The following is a 16,345-nucleotide window of genomic DNA, read 5'->3' on the forward strand; positions in this document are numbered from 1 at the left end:
TACGGTCTGGACCTCTGCTGAGACGGTAGAACAGTGCGGAAGAGAGTAAAGATTTCGGACTTTGTCAAAAATATCCACAGCTCAAAATGCTAAAAATCTAGATGGAAGCTCAAGAGAGCAGGAGTTGCGCTGGAAAAGCAAATTCTTAGTAGGTGTATCTCATTGTCCCAGCTCATGGTATGACGTATTCCGAAGTCTTCGAGAATACTTTTAATTTTCTCAAACTGCGTATCTCATCTTCATTTATCCTCCTTGAACTACCTTATGTCAGCGTTGCAGCGACAGCGTGACTCACCACGCGTGTGGCAATTACCCGCTTCACTGGCAGTGCCACGGCATCAACAAAATGAACCCGGTAACTCTAATGCTGCCCTGCCGAAATTCAATTTCCAGGTCCTAAGATCTTAACGCTACGTGACTATTACTGCCTTCACGGCAAAGCTTTTATAACATGGATGTTTGCAGATTTCCAGGGCAGCTGGTTGGGTTGCTTCACAGGGGAAATCAATTTGACAAACAAATTGCAGCTATTTTAGAACACTTTCTAGTTTCAACTTATTTCTAAAGCATGCCTTGGGCCATTTTATATCCTCAAAAAGGGGCTTTGAAACCACAAGTTAGTCTTTTAACTTTTTTTTTTTTTTTCCCCTCTGGGCTCCTTGAAGCAAGAGGCTCTGAAGAACCAGTTGCCACTTACAGGCATTAAAAAGCATCGTCAAACAGGCTCTGTGCAAGATGTGTGCTGGTATAAAACCAGTACAAAGTAGGTTCTGTCCCTGTTTCAACATGCGAGGGTGAGAACTGATGCACCAATCGCTGTTTTTAACTGGGTGGGGGGGGCGGCTGGTCCGCCTCAGCGGGGCCGGGCAAGGCCGCGCCTCCCAGCACGGCGGGAAGGGGGAGAACAGGAGCGCGTCCCGTCTCTCCGGGTCGCACGAAGGAGCCGGGCGAGGCGGCGGCCCGGCCAAGGGGCACCTGCCGCTGCCGCTGCCGTTCCCGCTCCCGCCCGCCCCGGCAGCGCCTCGGCCACCGCGGCCGCCTTCCCGGGGCGAGGGCAGCCGGGCGGGGGCGCTCCCGGGTCGGAGGGCGCCCCACCAATCGGCGCGCAGACGGCTCGCCCCGTTGGGCGCCGATTGGCTCCCCCGCGGCCGAAGTGGGCGGGGCCGGGCGGGCGCCGGCGGGGCAGCCACATCTCAGCGGGCTGAGCGTTTCAAACGCTGCCTTGCGCGAGCGCGGCGGTTGGCGGGCGCGAGCGCGGGCCGTTTGCGGCGACCGTTGGGCCCCCTGAGGGGCTTCCTGGGAGTCCGGCGGGAAGGGGTGAGTGTGCCCGGGCTGCAGCTCCCGGCCTCGGCCGCCGCCGAACAGGGCGGGTGAATCCGCTGGGGTGCCTGGGGAGAGCGTCCTGCTGCCACCCGGTGTCGGAGCTCGCCGGTGCCCGAGGCGCGGGAGTGGCTGTGAGGAGGGCTGAGGCGGACCGCGGGCTCTCGGTACGGCAGCCCCGGGAGCAGCGCGGGGGGCGGCGGCCAAGGGAGCGATTCGCGGCTTCCAGCCCTGTCCGGACAGGGACTCGGTCACGGGGGGAAGACGGAGAAATAAACTTAACAGCAGGGTCAGTTATACTGTTAAGCGGCATTCTTTATTTTATCAGTGCTGGGGAGCTCTGGGGATCACCCTCCATAAGTGCTCCAAAGACTGGATGCTCTCGCGTTGCTTTTATTCACATAATTATTACATATGCCTTACAATTTTTGAAAATTTTGACATACAATACACCTATACCACGAAATAATTGATGGTGTTAGTTATAATTGTTTAGTTTCTTACTTACATCTATTAATTATTAGTTAAATATAAACTAAGCACTCTGCTTCTAAACAATGTTTCACTTCATCTTCTGCCTCCCTCTTGTCATGCAAGAGGATCTAAAGCTTGGAAAACATCCCCTCGTTTTGCAGGTGGTCAGAAAGCATTTATCATGTCCGTTGGTTAATGATGGGGATGTCTTTTGTAACTTTTAGTACAGATGTATGTCAAAATTTTCAAAACATGTAATGCATATGTAATAATTACGTGAGTAAAAGCAACACAAGGGCATCCAGTCTTTGGAGCACTTATGGAGGGTGATCCCCAGATCGCCTTAGCATGGAGCAGGGACTTGACTTTTTGGAAATAGTTGAGTTTTTGCCCAGTTAAAGATAGTTTGGTGGGAAGTTTGCAAATTTCTGTGCTATCCCTACTTCTAATGTCCGTTACTCAGGGCTTTTGGTGCAATGTGTAACAACACAAGGATCGCTTAATTTTGGAAATAATTAATTTATTAGAATTTTCTTTTTGGAATGAGAATTGCCTATTTTTTTTTGGTGACTAATTGGATTCTAAATTTGATCTCATTCTCCTCAATAGATTATGTGCCTGTTTGTGGGTTTGTGCCTGCTATGAATATGTCTTTCTCTATTATTGATGGTACCAAACCAAAAAGAGGAGACTGGTGTCTTCTTAGAGGAACAAAGCTAATTCAGCATGACAAAAGTTCTTCTTAATAGTTAAGGAATAATGATATAAAATGAAAGTTGACATAATAAATTTGATAGAAATAAACTCCTAATCAGTTGTCTAATACCGATAAATCTTCTGGTGCTGAAGTCCTGCAGTAACAAGATAACGTTAACTGTTAAACTGTATTTAGTGAGGACAGCTCTAAGGAGAGTCATGTAAAATTTCAGACATTTGAATCAGTCTCTTAAATGACAAGCTGTAAAAGAAACACATACATGTTACAAACAAGGTGATTTAGAGACTTGTATGTTAGATTGCATTGTAACACCTTGATAATTTTTTAAGAAGTTATTTCATGCTCATCAAATGCTACTTGGAAGATATTCTTAAACTCTGTAAATTTTTTTTTCCCGCTAAAGCATGAATCATTATCTAAATCCCAAATAGTTCCAATATGAATATCCACGTTCCAAGAACTGGTATTTGAACAATATTTGATGGGTACTGAATTATATTTGAATTGTAACTAGTTTGAGTGCTCTCCCGGGAGGTTCTGTTAGTACATTTCTATCATTTAAAAACTGGAAGTGTATTTCTGTAAATTTGTTAACTGTATCTGAACTGTAATTTGACTTGTGATTTTTTTTTTTTTCTCTTCACTAATAAAGGTCAGCCTGCTCTTTAACTTAGAATAAACTGTCAATTAAGACTTCTGTTATCCTTCAGTAACCTTTTTCTGCTTTGCTTTTGCATTTCGCCTGAAGAGATGCTTCAGGCCTATAAATGTGAATGCCAAAACCCAGTAGTTTTACGGCTTTGTTTGTTTGTTTTTAACAGTAATAGAAATAATGTAGGTGGGTGTATCTTCATAATGTGCTGTTCTTCTAGTTTAAGGTAATTTAATCAGGATTACTACATCATTTTGTTCTAAGTGATCTGAACTTGCAAGGAGGATGTTGTCCATTCATGCTGCTTTCCGACAATCTAGCATTAACATTCACCTTAGATAAGCTATGAGTGAGTGTAATAAGAAATGTGACTCTTCCCACTGGAAAGAACCTTTTTTTTTCCCCTGTGTTTGGCTATTCCTGCTGGGTTGCAGACAGCAAACAAGAAGGGTTGTTTGGTTTTATTTTCACAGTGATTAAATGCGTTGTTTTCAGGTCACTACTGAACAAAATCAAGGTTCTTCTAGTCTGATAGACCTGAACTCTAATATTTGTTTACTTTCCTGCACTGTAATTATGGAATTTCCAAAACTCTTAATTATTTTGCTTTAACAGGTGACTAGTAGAAGAGAGAGACCTGACTATGTCGAGGAGGAAGTTGGAGAATAAAAGCCTTTCTGGCTTATTAGCTACATCTCTGCAGACACAAATCAAGACAGACAATTTCCACAATTTTTATATGCTTGAATCAAAAGAGCTAGGAAGGTAAGATTATTCCTATTTATTTTATTTAAGAGAAATTTCTGCTGCAAGAGAATTCATTGTGCAATGACAAACCTTTTCTGGCAAACTTTTATGGTAGCAGATGGGGAATGAAGAGATTTAGCCTGTTCTCATGGTCATGTAGAGCTGGGATTATGTTCTTTTTCTTCCATTTCCCCTGCCTAGTCACACATCACATTACAGGTACATAAACTAAAGAGATGACATAGGGTAATATGAATGGGGGGGGTTGAGTTGGTTGGTTGGTTTTTTTGAAGTCTAGGAAACAAAGACCTTTTTCTCTCCCCCTCACACCCTCAAGCAGTTAGTATAAGTTTCTAACTACCTGCTGTTTCAGAGTAGTTCTGCAGCTTGCTTCGCTTGTGTTTGCAACAGTAAAATAGGAAATAAAAGGCAAAAACCCCCTTGGTATTTATGTTTGTGTTTCAGACATCTGAGTTAATGCTTTTTGAAATAATTGTGTGAGTCTCACAGTTGTGCCCTGCTGTGCTACAGAGCAATCCTGTGCACCCGTAACCTGTTTTGTCAGCAAAGATGCTCCTCTACATGTGATTTTGTAAGCTCTTTAGCTTTCATTGTTCCCTGGTTATCCTTTTTTTTTTATTTTTTCCCTAACATGTGCTGTATCTGGTACCCTTTTACCAAAGTGCACCTTGAGGCTCATCACTTTCCTCTTTTCTTACCCCTCTGTCAGGGCTAGTTTTGAATTCTAGGCTCTACAGAAGCAGTTTATATACACAGTCATCTGGAACTCCAGTATTCTGGATTTTCAGATTATACATACTTGTGAGATGATGTCTAAAGCAAACAAAAGTATAGATTTTATGTGGATTCCAGAACAGTCTTTAATACTTCCTGCACATGCAAAACCAGGCGTAACAAAATAAGTGCCAAAATGCAGAGAAGCAGAGTAGTATGTTTTCTGACATACTTTTGACTTTTCCTGGCCTCACAGTGTGTGTATGCATTTTTAAATGTTTTTCAAAAATGTTTACAACACTGAAATATCTGTCTTTGTAGTTTCTCTAAAAGATTAAATATACTTGCAATTTTCTTCTTCCTTTTCAGGTTATTTAGTAAATAGTTCTTTTGTTCTTCTCTGCTTAAGCTTCCCAAGTCCCATTTCTTCTTCACACACCCTGATCTTTGAGGTCCTTTGGTATTTGAGACAGTGACTCAGGAGGGAGTCAGGTTCTGTTTAGTGGGTTAAGCAGTTTTGTCCCCAGTGTGTGGATGGCTTGGCTTCTTTTGATGTAGTTGAATTTCTGTGCTTTATAACGTGGGATATGTAAACAACCTGAAATTGGTTTTTATCTGATAAAACTGGGCTTTAAAGTTTGATGGTTGAGCAGTTGCTTTGCAGGCAACAAGGCCTGGGAACCACTTTGCTTGCTTCAGTGCAACTTTTCACATCTGGGGAAATTCCACTGCTCTAAACTGATTTTATTTAATCTTAATAATTTTGTCTTAATTGGCACACTACAAATACAGTATAAACAAGCGGAAATTCTTACATCGTCAATCTGGAGATAGTGCTGACCCTTTAAAGCTCTTATATCCACAGCGACTAGAAGGAAGATGTGCAAAAACTACAGGGGAAGATCTTGCTGTTCTCATGAAACTCAACCAGTTCCTCTTTCTTAATTTTAGAAAACTTTTGTGGTTGACAGGGTGATGTGATGTTAGAATAAGAATGTTAGCTGTGGTGCAGTATCTTAAACTTTTGTATATTATGAAATTCAGCTCAATAACTTCAAATGTTCTGCAATAATAAGCCGATTTAACAATTAGGAAAGGACTCAGACATTTCGGGCTTACAAATAGTTGCTAAAATGAAGAGTGTGCATTACCAGATTGTTTACAAAGTTTACCTCTTAAATTAGTTTTACTTTTGAGTTTTGTACTCTTACCTTTCTAAATTTAGTGCTTAAAAAAACGGACACAGAAATCATATAACTAATTTGCTGTCAAAGTAACTGATGAAAGAGAGGCTTTTTTTGAATTTATTTCTAAATAAGGAACAGCAGTTTGCTTAAAGGTCAACTTTACGTGGTTTATGATTGTCAGGTTTGTACAAACTGGATTTTACATGGTTATTTGCAAATGGAAATCTGATTTTTTGGTGAGATGCTCATACCTTTTTTGATTAAATACCAAAGTCTAGATTTTTCAAAAAAGCCTCAAACATGCTTTTTTTTTTTTTTTTTTTTTTTTTTTTTGATAAGGAGAGAGAGAGAGGTAGAGATAGGGGTTTTTGCACAACAGAAAAGGCAAAGCCTGAAGGGCAGCATAACCTTTTCTAGTGAAGAAGCTAATTTAGTTGAGAGAAAGTGCAGGACAGGTAGCTCATACTGAGCTTTAACAGCTTGTTCCTAGTATGCGGTGGTAACAAAAAAAGGTGTTTTTTCGAAGACATAAGTGTAGATCTTGTTCTTTGTACACAGTTTTATAACTGTTTTTAGAACTTTACCCAATTTATTTTACCTCTTCGAGTTTTTGGTTTGTTTTTTGAAATAAAGTTTCTTGTATCATTTGGAAACACTTTGCAAGTATGCACCTTGGCATTTCTGGGAATGCAAAAACTTTGTTCTTTTCTGGAGTTTATAACTTGGCTTAAAAAAATGGATTTTTTCCTCTAATTTTTTAGAAGGTCAGGTCAGTGATTTAACTAGAATATGTGGTTTTCTTTTAAAAACATTTCTCTGCCAAAATACATTTTTGTTTCCGTACCTAAAAAGTTGGCTAGGAAATAAAGCAGCACACTTTGTTGAACTGAAATGGAGAAAGAGAATGATAAGGAGGAGGTGTTTTCCTGTTGAGATGTTTTTAAACATTTTGCAGATACCTGGTTTGGGGGAGGTTGTGTGTTTGTTGTGTGGGGTGTTTTTGTTTGTTTTTTTTATTTGCTTTGGTTGTTTGTTTGGGTTTGGCTTTGTTTTAGCAGTACTACATGATTTGTGGAGCAGAATTATTTTTATGACTCTCAGATTTTCTCCTCAAAGCTTTATCTAGCTTAGTATCATTGCTCCTACGTTGGCTGAACGTTCAGGGAATAGTCTAAGAACAGGCCAAACGTAGGTTTCCTCTGATAATTTTTTTTCTTCGTTTCAATTATTTGCCATGCCTTTTTATTTCTAATGTCAATTTATGTACTTCTTACGTTTTGGGTCTTTAATGTTTTCTCTTTTATTTTGCAGAGGAAGATGTGCTGTGGTTAGAAAATGTATAGCTAAATCCACAGGCCAAGAGTTTGCAGCTAAATTTTTAAAGAAAAGAAGAAGAGGTCAAGACTGCAAAGCAGAGATTCTTCATGAAATTGCCGTGCTTGAATTAATGAAATCTAATCCTCGCGTAGTTAATCTCCATGAAGTCTATGAAACAGCAAATGAAATCATCTTAGTCTTGGAATAGTAAGTATGCTTTTATCAGATGCTCCACATTTGTAGCTACAAATCTGTCAGTATACTTGGTTTTTTTGCATGAGTCGCTTGAACACCCAGAAGAATTACAACAGTATGCTATCTACATTATGCTAATATTTTATTATTATAAACTCTATAAGCTCTTAGGGACTTTTTTGGGTATGATTTTTTTTTCATGTAAATGCAAGAGTTGAATCTACTGCTGTTCATTTGAATCTTTGTTTTTGTATGTGTGTTTTGTTACATCTACAGCTAATGAGTTATGTCAAAACAGTATGGAATGAGGCATCAAACAAAATACACCAAAACCTATAGTAATTCTGTGCTCAAAATTTTAAAAAATGGACTGAAAGATTTTTTTTTTGACAAAAAGCTATAAAAAAAATTCAAAGAGATTCTTCTTTCTTCTCCCTGCATAGCTCAGTTTCATAGACAATTTCACTCAATTTCAAATTAAAATAATTTTTATGCCTTTAAATACTATCTCAAGAGGGTAATTTTGAATAAGATTTGCTAATTTAAGCAGATGATTTCTTCTGCTAGTTGGATTTTTTATAAAACAGCTCTGATCAGCTTTCAGGTCAGCCTAACCTAATGGAAAACCTGAATACAAACTCCAGGCTGTAATTTTTTTTTTTTTTTTTTTTAAATTAACTTAAAGAATCTTTCATGCAAGCTGACCAGAGAGAATATCCTTGAATCCCCCAGAAAGCGTATAGTGCTTTGATGCATCTCAAATCATAACAACAACAAAAAAGTATCCACTGATGCCAATTACACAGATTTCAGAGAAGCTGAGCACGTGCGTGTTCTATGAACTTCAGTCACTGCTTGACACATTTTGGTGACCGAAAACTCACAATTCATTTGTGGGTTCTGAACTTCTAAATTTAGTGGGTTTATTGTTTTAAAACTGTTTGGCTTTTGGAGTTTTTTCCAAAATTCCCATGTCTTTTTAGATGCCCTTGTGGCTTCTCATAAACTCTGAAAACAAGTCTTAATTTGGAAATCTAATTTGAATTGTCTATCATATTTGTTGTATGTGTGTTTGGAATGTGAGGAACAAAAATGCAGTTTGTGAAATTAATTTGGGAAGTCTCTGTCTCCCTTTCTCAGTTGGTACTGAACTATAGACTCTTATTTTTTCTAATGATGAAATTCAGGCTTACTAATCTGTAGTTTTGAGTGAGCTCTTAAGGACAGAGGGAGAAGAGCAGGTTAAATAATGATTTCAAACCCATCATGAAACAGCTGACACTGCAGCAAAGTGCAGAAGTATAACTAATAAACCACATGCAACATGGTTATTTCCCTGCTTCCTTTATGCTGTACTAATAGTAGGGGTTTCTGTAAGTAAACAGGAAGACATATTTGAGATGCTATGTGAAAACATGAAGCTTGTCCATCTCTGTTAGTGTGGAAATCATAGATTTCAAAGCGACGGAACTGAGTCCTTGTATTTCTGAGTATTCTGTGTGTACTAGAGTTCTGGCAGACACTGCTCACTAACTGATTAGGCAACTGGATATTTAATCAGCAGCAGCATGCTAGATTTTCTTCCTGGTAGCTCTCTGATAGAAATATCAGATTTTCAGTCTTCCATCAGAATGGTAGGACCTTGGGTGGCAAGTAGGCAGTTTCCTCCCACTCCAGAAATATTATTCAGCAACTCCAGCTGTTCATTGCATTGTGGTTCTTAGATTTACTTTTACACCACACCCATATCGTGTAACAAAAAATAATTTTTTTTTTTCCTTTTGTAAGTGTTTATGTGCTGTGTATTGGCATAAGTGTGTGTTTAAAAAAATAACAATATTCCCAGCCTCTCTGAGAATATGAATATGATAATTGAATATATATTGTATAAATAGGTACTATGTATAATTTTTTTTTTCCCACTTAAGCTTGAAAATTCAACCTTAAGATGTAAGTGTTCTTGAATGTATTTCAGTGCTGCTGGAGGAGAAATATTTGACTTATGTGTCCCAGATCTGGATGACAGAATTGGTGAAAGGGATATTGTAAGACTTATAAGACAAATACTCGAAGGACTTTGCTGCTTGCATGAAAACAATATTGTCCATCTTGATTTAAAGGTGAGGCTGCAGCACACTTTTTATTTTAGTACTTTATCTTCTATTTAATATCACATTAATCAAAGCAATTCGTTAAATACGTGACAAAGATGAGGAGAAAAAGGAGTGTGTTAGAGATTAACTGATTTTTTTAAAATAAAATTTAGCAATAGGTATTACATAATAGAAACTGAAATGTCTTTCTGTACATTGGGGTTTTTTGCAGCTTATACTTGATTAATTGAGAATTAAATCTTTTCTATTCTAGCCTCAAAATATTTTGCTGAGCAGTGTCAATCCTCTTGGTGATGTAAAAATTGTAGATTTTGGTATGTCTCGGAAGCTTGAGAGTTCTAGTGAACTGCGGCAGATCATGGGAACAACAGAGTATCTAGGTAAGGAAGAGTTGCTTCACAATTTCTGCTGTGTGGTTTTGGGAAAAGAGGAACAGTTCATGTAATGTGCTTATCAACTTATCAGTCTTTACTGGAGAAAGAACAGCAGGACAAGGCATCAAATATTTGCAACAAAAAAATCCCAAATTATATTGATAAGTGCACCTCTAATTTTATGCTATAGTATTTGCTGTGATGCAGACTGTTAAATCAGCACAGATTGGCTGTTAAATTCTTTTATTAGATCTGAAATACAGCATTAACATGCACAACGAAATGCTCTTTGGATTAGGAATGTGTTTAGAATGATGATTTAAAGAGATTAAAATATTCTTTGGGAATGGAAAGCTTGCCATTAACACTCAGCCCTCTCTGAGGGGCAGGTTTCCTTAATGATCTGCCAACACTCCATTTGAAGAGCACTTCGACCTGTAGTGAGTAACTCCCTGTCTAGCATACGTTAACAGACACTCATCCAAAAATTGGCTTGGTCATCTGGCATTGCAGTGTTAACATGCTGAAGGCTTTATGCATTCCCCTTAAAAAGCTGTGTACTTGAAAACCTCTTAGAAGAATCTTTTATGTGATCCATCTGATCAGAAGATATCTTGGGACTTGGATAGAATAGACTTTAGAATGTATACTGCCATTTTAGTGTGAACCAGTTGAGCATCGGTGTGTCTAATCAAACAGAAGCAACTTTTTTCACTTTTGTGGCTTGAAAAGAATAAACTTGATTATTAAAACTGGATGTTTAGTCTCATAATAATGGTTGGCAAAAAAAAAAACCCGCCAGAAATGTAGTATATGATTCGAGGTCAATAAATAAGTGTTTTTCTTCTCCTCATCTCTTTCTCTAGCTCCAGAAATCTTAAACTACGATCCCATTACCACAGCTACAGATATGTGGTAGGTCATATATTTTAATTTAATGTATGGAGGTAAGCGTGACCATTTATTGATCTAGGGGCCAGATCCAGATTCTGATGCAGTTTTATCTGGCTTCCAAGAATACCCTTCTGTTCGCCAACCAAAAGAGGGAGAGTTGGGAGGGGAAGGAGCACTCAGGATATAACCTGGGGCTTGCTGCGATTACTCCATTATGTTTTATCTGTCTATATATACACACACAGGGGGTTTCAAAAAGATGGACACGGGGGTTTCAAAAAGATGGACCCAATTTCAAGGCAGTAGTAGCGATCAATTTGGTCCATCTTTTTGAAACACCCTATATATGTAAGTGAGTAATTTGCATAAAATCCATTTAGTGAGATACATACATAGCTTTCCTTGTGTGCGCATGTGTATGCATGCTTGAACCACATAAAAGTGAGCTCTCACATGGTGTTTCTAGTTCTTTGAGTGTGGCACACATCAGGAAGTTTGGTCTGCAGCACGATAAATATGAGGGGTATCCTAGTAGGGTCATACATTGTGTTCTTATTTCAGGAACATAGGTGTTATTTCATACATGCTGCTGACACAAGAATCTCCATTTGTGGGAGCTGATAATCAAGAAACTTACCTTAATATATCTCAAGTTAACGTGGATTATTCAGAAGAAACGTTTTCATCAGTTTCACAGCCTGCCAAAGACTTCATTCAAAAACTTCTCATAAAAAATCCAGAGTAAGTAACAAACTCCATCAGGCAACAATCTTATCTCTTATGTTTGTGGAGCACCTAGAAAAAGTGAATGTTAATTTGGGTGCTTAAAACCACTGATACGGTCAGTCAGACATTTCGCAATGCACTGGTATTATCAGCTGGATATTTAAAAGTGTAGATTTATGCTTTTCCATAATGTATGGAAAGGAACTTGGGTTCACTGTCTGGGTATTATTGTAGTCAGGCTTGTGCTTTGAGTTTTCTATTTTGTATTTCTTTATATTTTCATTCAGAAGATAGATTATGAACAAATCTGATTAAATATATTCTAGAAAGGTCACATTCTTGTCTATAACTCAACCTTTTATTGCACAATTTGGAGAGAGAAAATGCAGTCTTTTTGATGCAGTGCTTTCTTGTTTCTTATCTTTAATGTATCATTCTATTTGAATACATTTTATATACAAATTTGGCAATCTTGTGACTAGCACATATTCTTCAAAAATACATAGTATTTTGCCGTGTGTTCAGTCTTTTAAAAAAATGTTCTCAACCAAAAGTACAACCTTGTTGTTTGTCAGGCACATTTCCGTAACTTTGCGTTCTTTGGGAGTTCAGGCTCTAGTCAAGGCATCTCAAAGTAGCTGAACTTTGAGAAGATAGCCGTTGAGAGTGGGAGAATTACACACATGAACTGCGTCTGCTCTTGCTGTGTAGCATTAAATCTGGGTATATTTTTAACTGTTGCACCAGCAAATATTGTCATTTTTGGTGACCCAGAAGTCCCTGTCGTCTTCAGAGAGCCTGCAGCAAGCAGGAGTGACCCTGTTTGGCTGAGAAAGGAGAGGGATGATGGGGCATGGTATCCATGAAGTGCTACTTTGATGAAATAAGGACTCCATATAAACTCATGTCTGGACAGGGTTTGTCACCATCTGGAATAACTTGTAAAGCCCACGCTATCATGCAGGAAGTAACCATGAAGAGCCTGCTTTGCTAAACGTTGGTGTGGACCTGTGGGATGTTTGATATTCTGTCACAGTTACCACTCCACTTGCTTTTTTGCTTCTGGGCATCTCGGAGTCTTCAGTAGAACCTCAGTAACCTTTTTTTCTCTTCCTGTTCCAATTCTTGATGGCTATACCTTCTTGAATCTTCAGAGGAAAAAATACGTCCTCAGGTAGTCAAGTCTGTAAGGTCAGAGTTCTCTGACCAAAAAATATTCACGTGTTCTGGTAGAGTTAAGGACAAATAGGGGGCTCTGTTGCATTTATTGCAAGTTCTCTGGAATTTAACATGGTGAGAACTGTAGTAGCACTTCACTAGGTTATCCAAAGGAACGCTTTGTAAGTCCGTGGTCTGTTTGGTAGTAAATACATTTTGCAAGGGTTTACGCCAGTTTATGATGACTTGCAAGAGTAACAGACTGCAAAATGTCTGATAGAGTTGATGACATCGTTATTTGGCCCTCCTTGAAAACCAGATGACTAAGTATTCATTAACCTACATATTTACAATGGTCTGTGTAACACATAGGACTTCAAAAGCATAAGAATGTGCGCATATATATACGTATATACATACACACACACCATGTTGAAAACGTTCCAAGGGACTGTGAATACTGGCTGAGAAGTGCCTGTTCCTTGTTGTGAGGAAAAGCTTACCAGTCCTGACACCCAGTGGTAGGGGAAGCTGTCCACTCCAATTTACATGCATGTTGCCAATACTTAACTATGATGGGGTCTAATGTGCTTTTTAGCAGCAGTGGTAGGGGTGGGAAACCAGCAATATTAACTTTTTTGTGTCAGTTCTGCTTAAGATTTCTTAGCGTGTGTCAGAGCTATTGTAATTATGTTTTCAGTATTTCCGAAGTTAACTGAAGCAACTTTACCATTTTCTCTTTCAAAGGGAAAGACCCACAGCAGAGGCCTGTCTTTCTCATTTGTGGTTGCAGCAAGAGGAGTTCATCCTCTTGTCTAGCCCTGAGGAAACTTGTGGCTTTTCTCTGATGCCAGGACACACAACGAAATGCTCAGAAGAGCGGAACGTAAAATCCAGTTGTAATGGTACCTGTAGCAACAAGGAAGACAAAGAAAACATTCCAGAGGACAGCAGTACAGTCTCCAAACGTTTCCGTTTCGATGATTCATTGCAGTATCCCCAAGACTTCGCGACAGACTTCATATGTTAATACGTAATATAGACTTTTTTATAAAAAGAATTTAGCATAATCTATTCCAGTGGCAAATATAAGAGTATAGCTTGCCAATTCGTGCAGCATTGGCATATGGGAAATGCACTTTGATCTTTTTATGCTGGTGCTTCCTTATCTGTCCATTGCTGGCAATGGATTTAACTCCTGAGAAATTGGGGTTGTTGCACCAATAAAATGAATTATTTTTTTTAAGAAGATATAATTAAATATTTTTGCACTTTTCAAGTTTTAGTCCAAAAATTATGCCAGAGGGAACAAATTAAATCCTGAAAATGAGTTTGTTTAAACTCAAGCTTTGCCAAACAGTGGTTGAATACATGCACATTTGTATGACTAGCCTTAATAAGAAATTGGTATAAGCAGGGAAACTGGGCTTATTTGTGACCATCCTCATAGCTTTAAATGGAAGCTGAAGTTGGTGTGGTTTGGGAATAGGATACATCTGTTGGGGCCATTTGGAGAACTCCTTTCTCTCAAGGATCACTGGTAGCTGAGGAAGTGTTTGTGCCTTATAGATCTGGTCCACTTGGGCTTCATAAGGCATAGTCTGTGTGTTTGCCCTGTGTTGGATCTCTGGAATGTTTCAATAGAAAACAGACTGTCAGTCCTTGCATTAGTGGTCCTTTTTTATCAGCAAATTAGATTTGAGTAGGATGAGGGTCCCATGCTGATGTGAATATTTGATACACTCGTTAGTTTGCTGTCATCAAACCTCTGAAATAGTATTGTCTACCTGCATTGACCTATTCCTCATCTTAAAAATAATAATTAAAAAAAACCAAAAGAAAACCACCACCACACAAAAAATCCCAAACCAAAAAGTCTCTTTGAAGTAATAACTGAATAAACTGAAAATAGCCATTTTTGCCAGTGCAGCTGCAATTAAAAGCTTTTCATTATGCACCTCAATGTAGCAGTGCAGTGCATCTCTGTCAGTTATTGGTATTGCTAATGACTTGGCTTCCTGCCCACTCAGAGAAACGGACTGCAGTGTCAAAAGACAAACTACCTAATAATTGTTTTAAGCCTTTAAATTTGGTATGTTTAGTAGGCTTGTTATTTTTGAAGTTATATCCCTTCAACTTCCTGTTTCTAGGCTCTGAGGAAATAATGCCTTTGTCAAGTTTTGACTTGGAGCAACTACCAGTCATGCCCTAACAGCCTGAAACTCGTACTGACAAGGTAAAATCCTCATTGTAACACTGAGGCTGGAGGTCATCTTGTGTAGGGAATGTATTAAAACTCTTATAAATGTTTTGGAAGTGGCACTTTAAAATACTTTTGGGGTTTTCCACTCCGTAAGACTTAATCGTCTTTGATTTGGTTCGTATAATAAAATATCACAATTTAATAATATTTTTTGAGTATGCCTGTGGGCTTGTCAATTGCAGATTGAAGTTTTGGAACAAGCTGTGATTGAGAGGTGAACATAATGAGTGCTAAAAGGTTGTATTTTATTTTTCTTCACGCAAGGAAGGCACAGGTTTTTTTACAAATAAATTTCAATAGAAGGTATCGCCAGAATGCTGGGGGAATTCAGGACTCTTGTCTCTATTTTGGGTGACGCTCATGTCGAGAAGTGAGCAGTCGACTGAGATGTAAGGTGTGTAAGACGCTTTCAGCTCATGTTTGTCAAGAGAAGGAAAAGTTTTCTGAGACTTAATCTCATGTGAAATGAAGTAATGGATATACTCAGCATGGATGATGCTCAGATGCCTGGGTATAAATGAACCACACTGAGTCTCCTCTATGGGTTAATTTTCATGGAACTTTTTTCAGTGGTACTGGTATTGTGTATATAATGATAAAATGACTTTGGATGCAGTTGTTGGATTGTGTTCAGGTACCTTATACCCTCACGTTTCAAAGTCATTGGCTTTTCCCACTTGGAGTCTTTTCTAACCCTTTGTTTTTCTCTACCAGCATGGAGCCTAATTTGAACTGAGTAAATTAAAAATGCAAACTATTTTGTAGATACTCAGAAGTTAAAGTTCACTTAAGATGAAGAAAATATCAAAAAGCTCTAATGGAAAAAGGTAGAAAAGAATGTTTCTAAAATTATTACATTTTAAAACTCTGCAAAAATATTACTGAAATTACAATGGGAAGCTTCGTACATTAGTATTCTATTTTTAACATATGGAAAATAAAGCCGAAAGCTTATACCAGCACTTTATGACAAAATTGTTATTTGTTAAGATTTTTATCATGGTATCTGATGTTTACATTTCGTACTACTTTTGGAGCTAACTTATCTTTAAATTTAAATAAATGAAAATTGGTCTTATCCAAGGAACTTAAGCTTTGAAGACTTTATTTGTACTTCATGTAAACTTAAAATACACATTGAATCCCATCAATCAATCGATGCTTTTGATTTATTTTAAAGTCTTACTGTGCATGCGTAACTTGTGTCACCTCATCTGGGTGTTCCTGCTCCGGCGGGGGGATTGCACTGGCTGAGCTTTCGAGGCCCCTTCCAACCCCTGACATCCTGTGATAACTTCAATGTAAATACAGCTCTTGTTTCCTGCCATGTTACCGGGAATTGCCGAGCGGAACTGAGTGATGAGGCACATTTTAAGATGGCTGAGCGGGTGTTTCTGTGCGGCCAAGCCGAGCCCCGGGCGCGGCTCCCCCTGAAGCCGGCGGGCGCGGCCGGGAGGAGCCGAACCGAGAC

At 38.7% G+C, this 16,345-nt stretch overlaps 1 protein-coding gene across 3 annotated transcripts; it reads left to right on the plus strand.

Moving 5' to 3' along the window:
- The first annotated feature begins 1,208 nt into the window (after positions 1–1,208).
- Positions 1,209–15,885, plus strand: STK17B (serine/threonine kinase 17b). 3 transcript variants are annotated; one of them, XM_065637676.1, is made up of 9 exons: positions 1,209–1,317; positions 3,780–3,929; positions 7,145–7,357; positions 9,321–9,465; positions 9,713–9,839; positions 10,700–10,748; positions 11,289–11,468; positions 13,359–13,644; positions 14,762–15,885. In XM_065637676.1, exons 2-8 carry the CDS (start codon positions 3,808–3,810, stop codon positions 13,639–13,641), a joined length of 1,119 nt encoding a protein of 372 aa, XP_065493748.1. In that variant the 5' UTR covers positions 1,209–1,317; positions 3,780–3,807; the 3' UTR covers positions 13,642–13,644; positions 14,762–15,885. The 3 variants fall into 3 exon arrangements, with proteins under 3 accessions (XP_065493748.1, XP_065493746.1, XP_065493747.1); XM_065637674.1 differs by having other exon boundaries at positions 13,359–15,885; XM_065637675.1 differs by lacking the exon at positions 1,209–1,317 and adding an exon at positions 1,535–1,609 and having other exon boundaries at positions 13,359–15,885.
- The last annotated feature ends 460 nt before the right edge of the window (positions 15,886–16,345 follow it).

Source organism: Caloenas nicobarica, chromosome 6 (genome assembly GCF_036013445.1).
Source record: "Caloenas nicobarica isolate bCalNic1 chromosome 6, bCalNic1.hap1, whole genome shotgun sequence".
Classification (NCBI taxonomy): domain Eukaryota; kingdom Metazoa; phylum Chordata; class Aves; order Columbiformes; family Columbidae; genus Caloenas; species Caloenas nicobarica.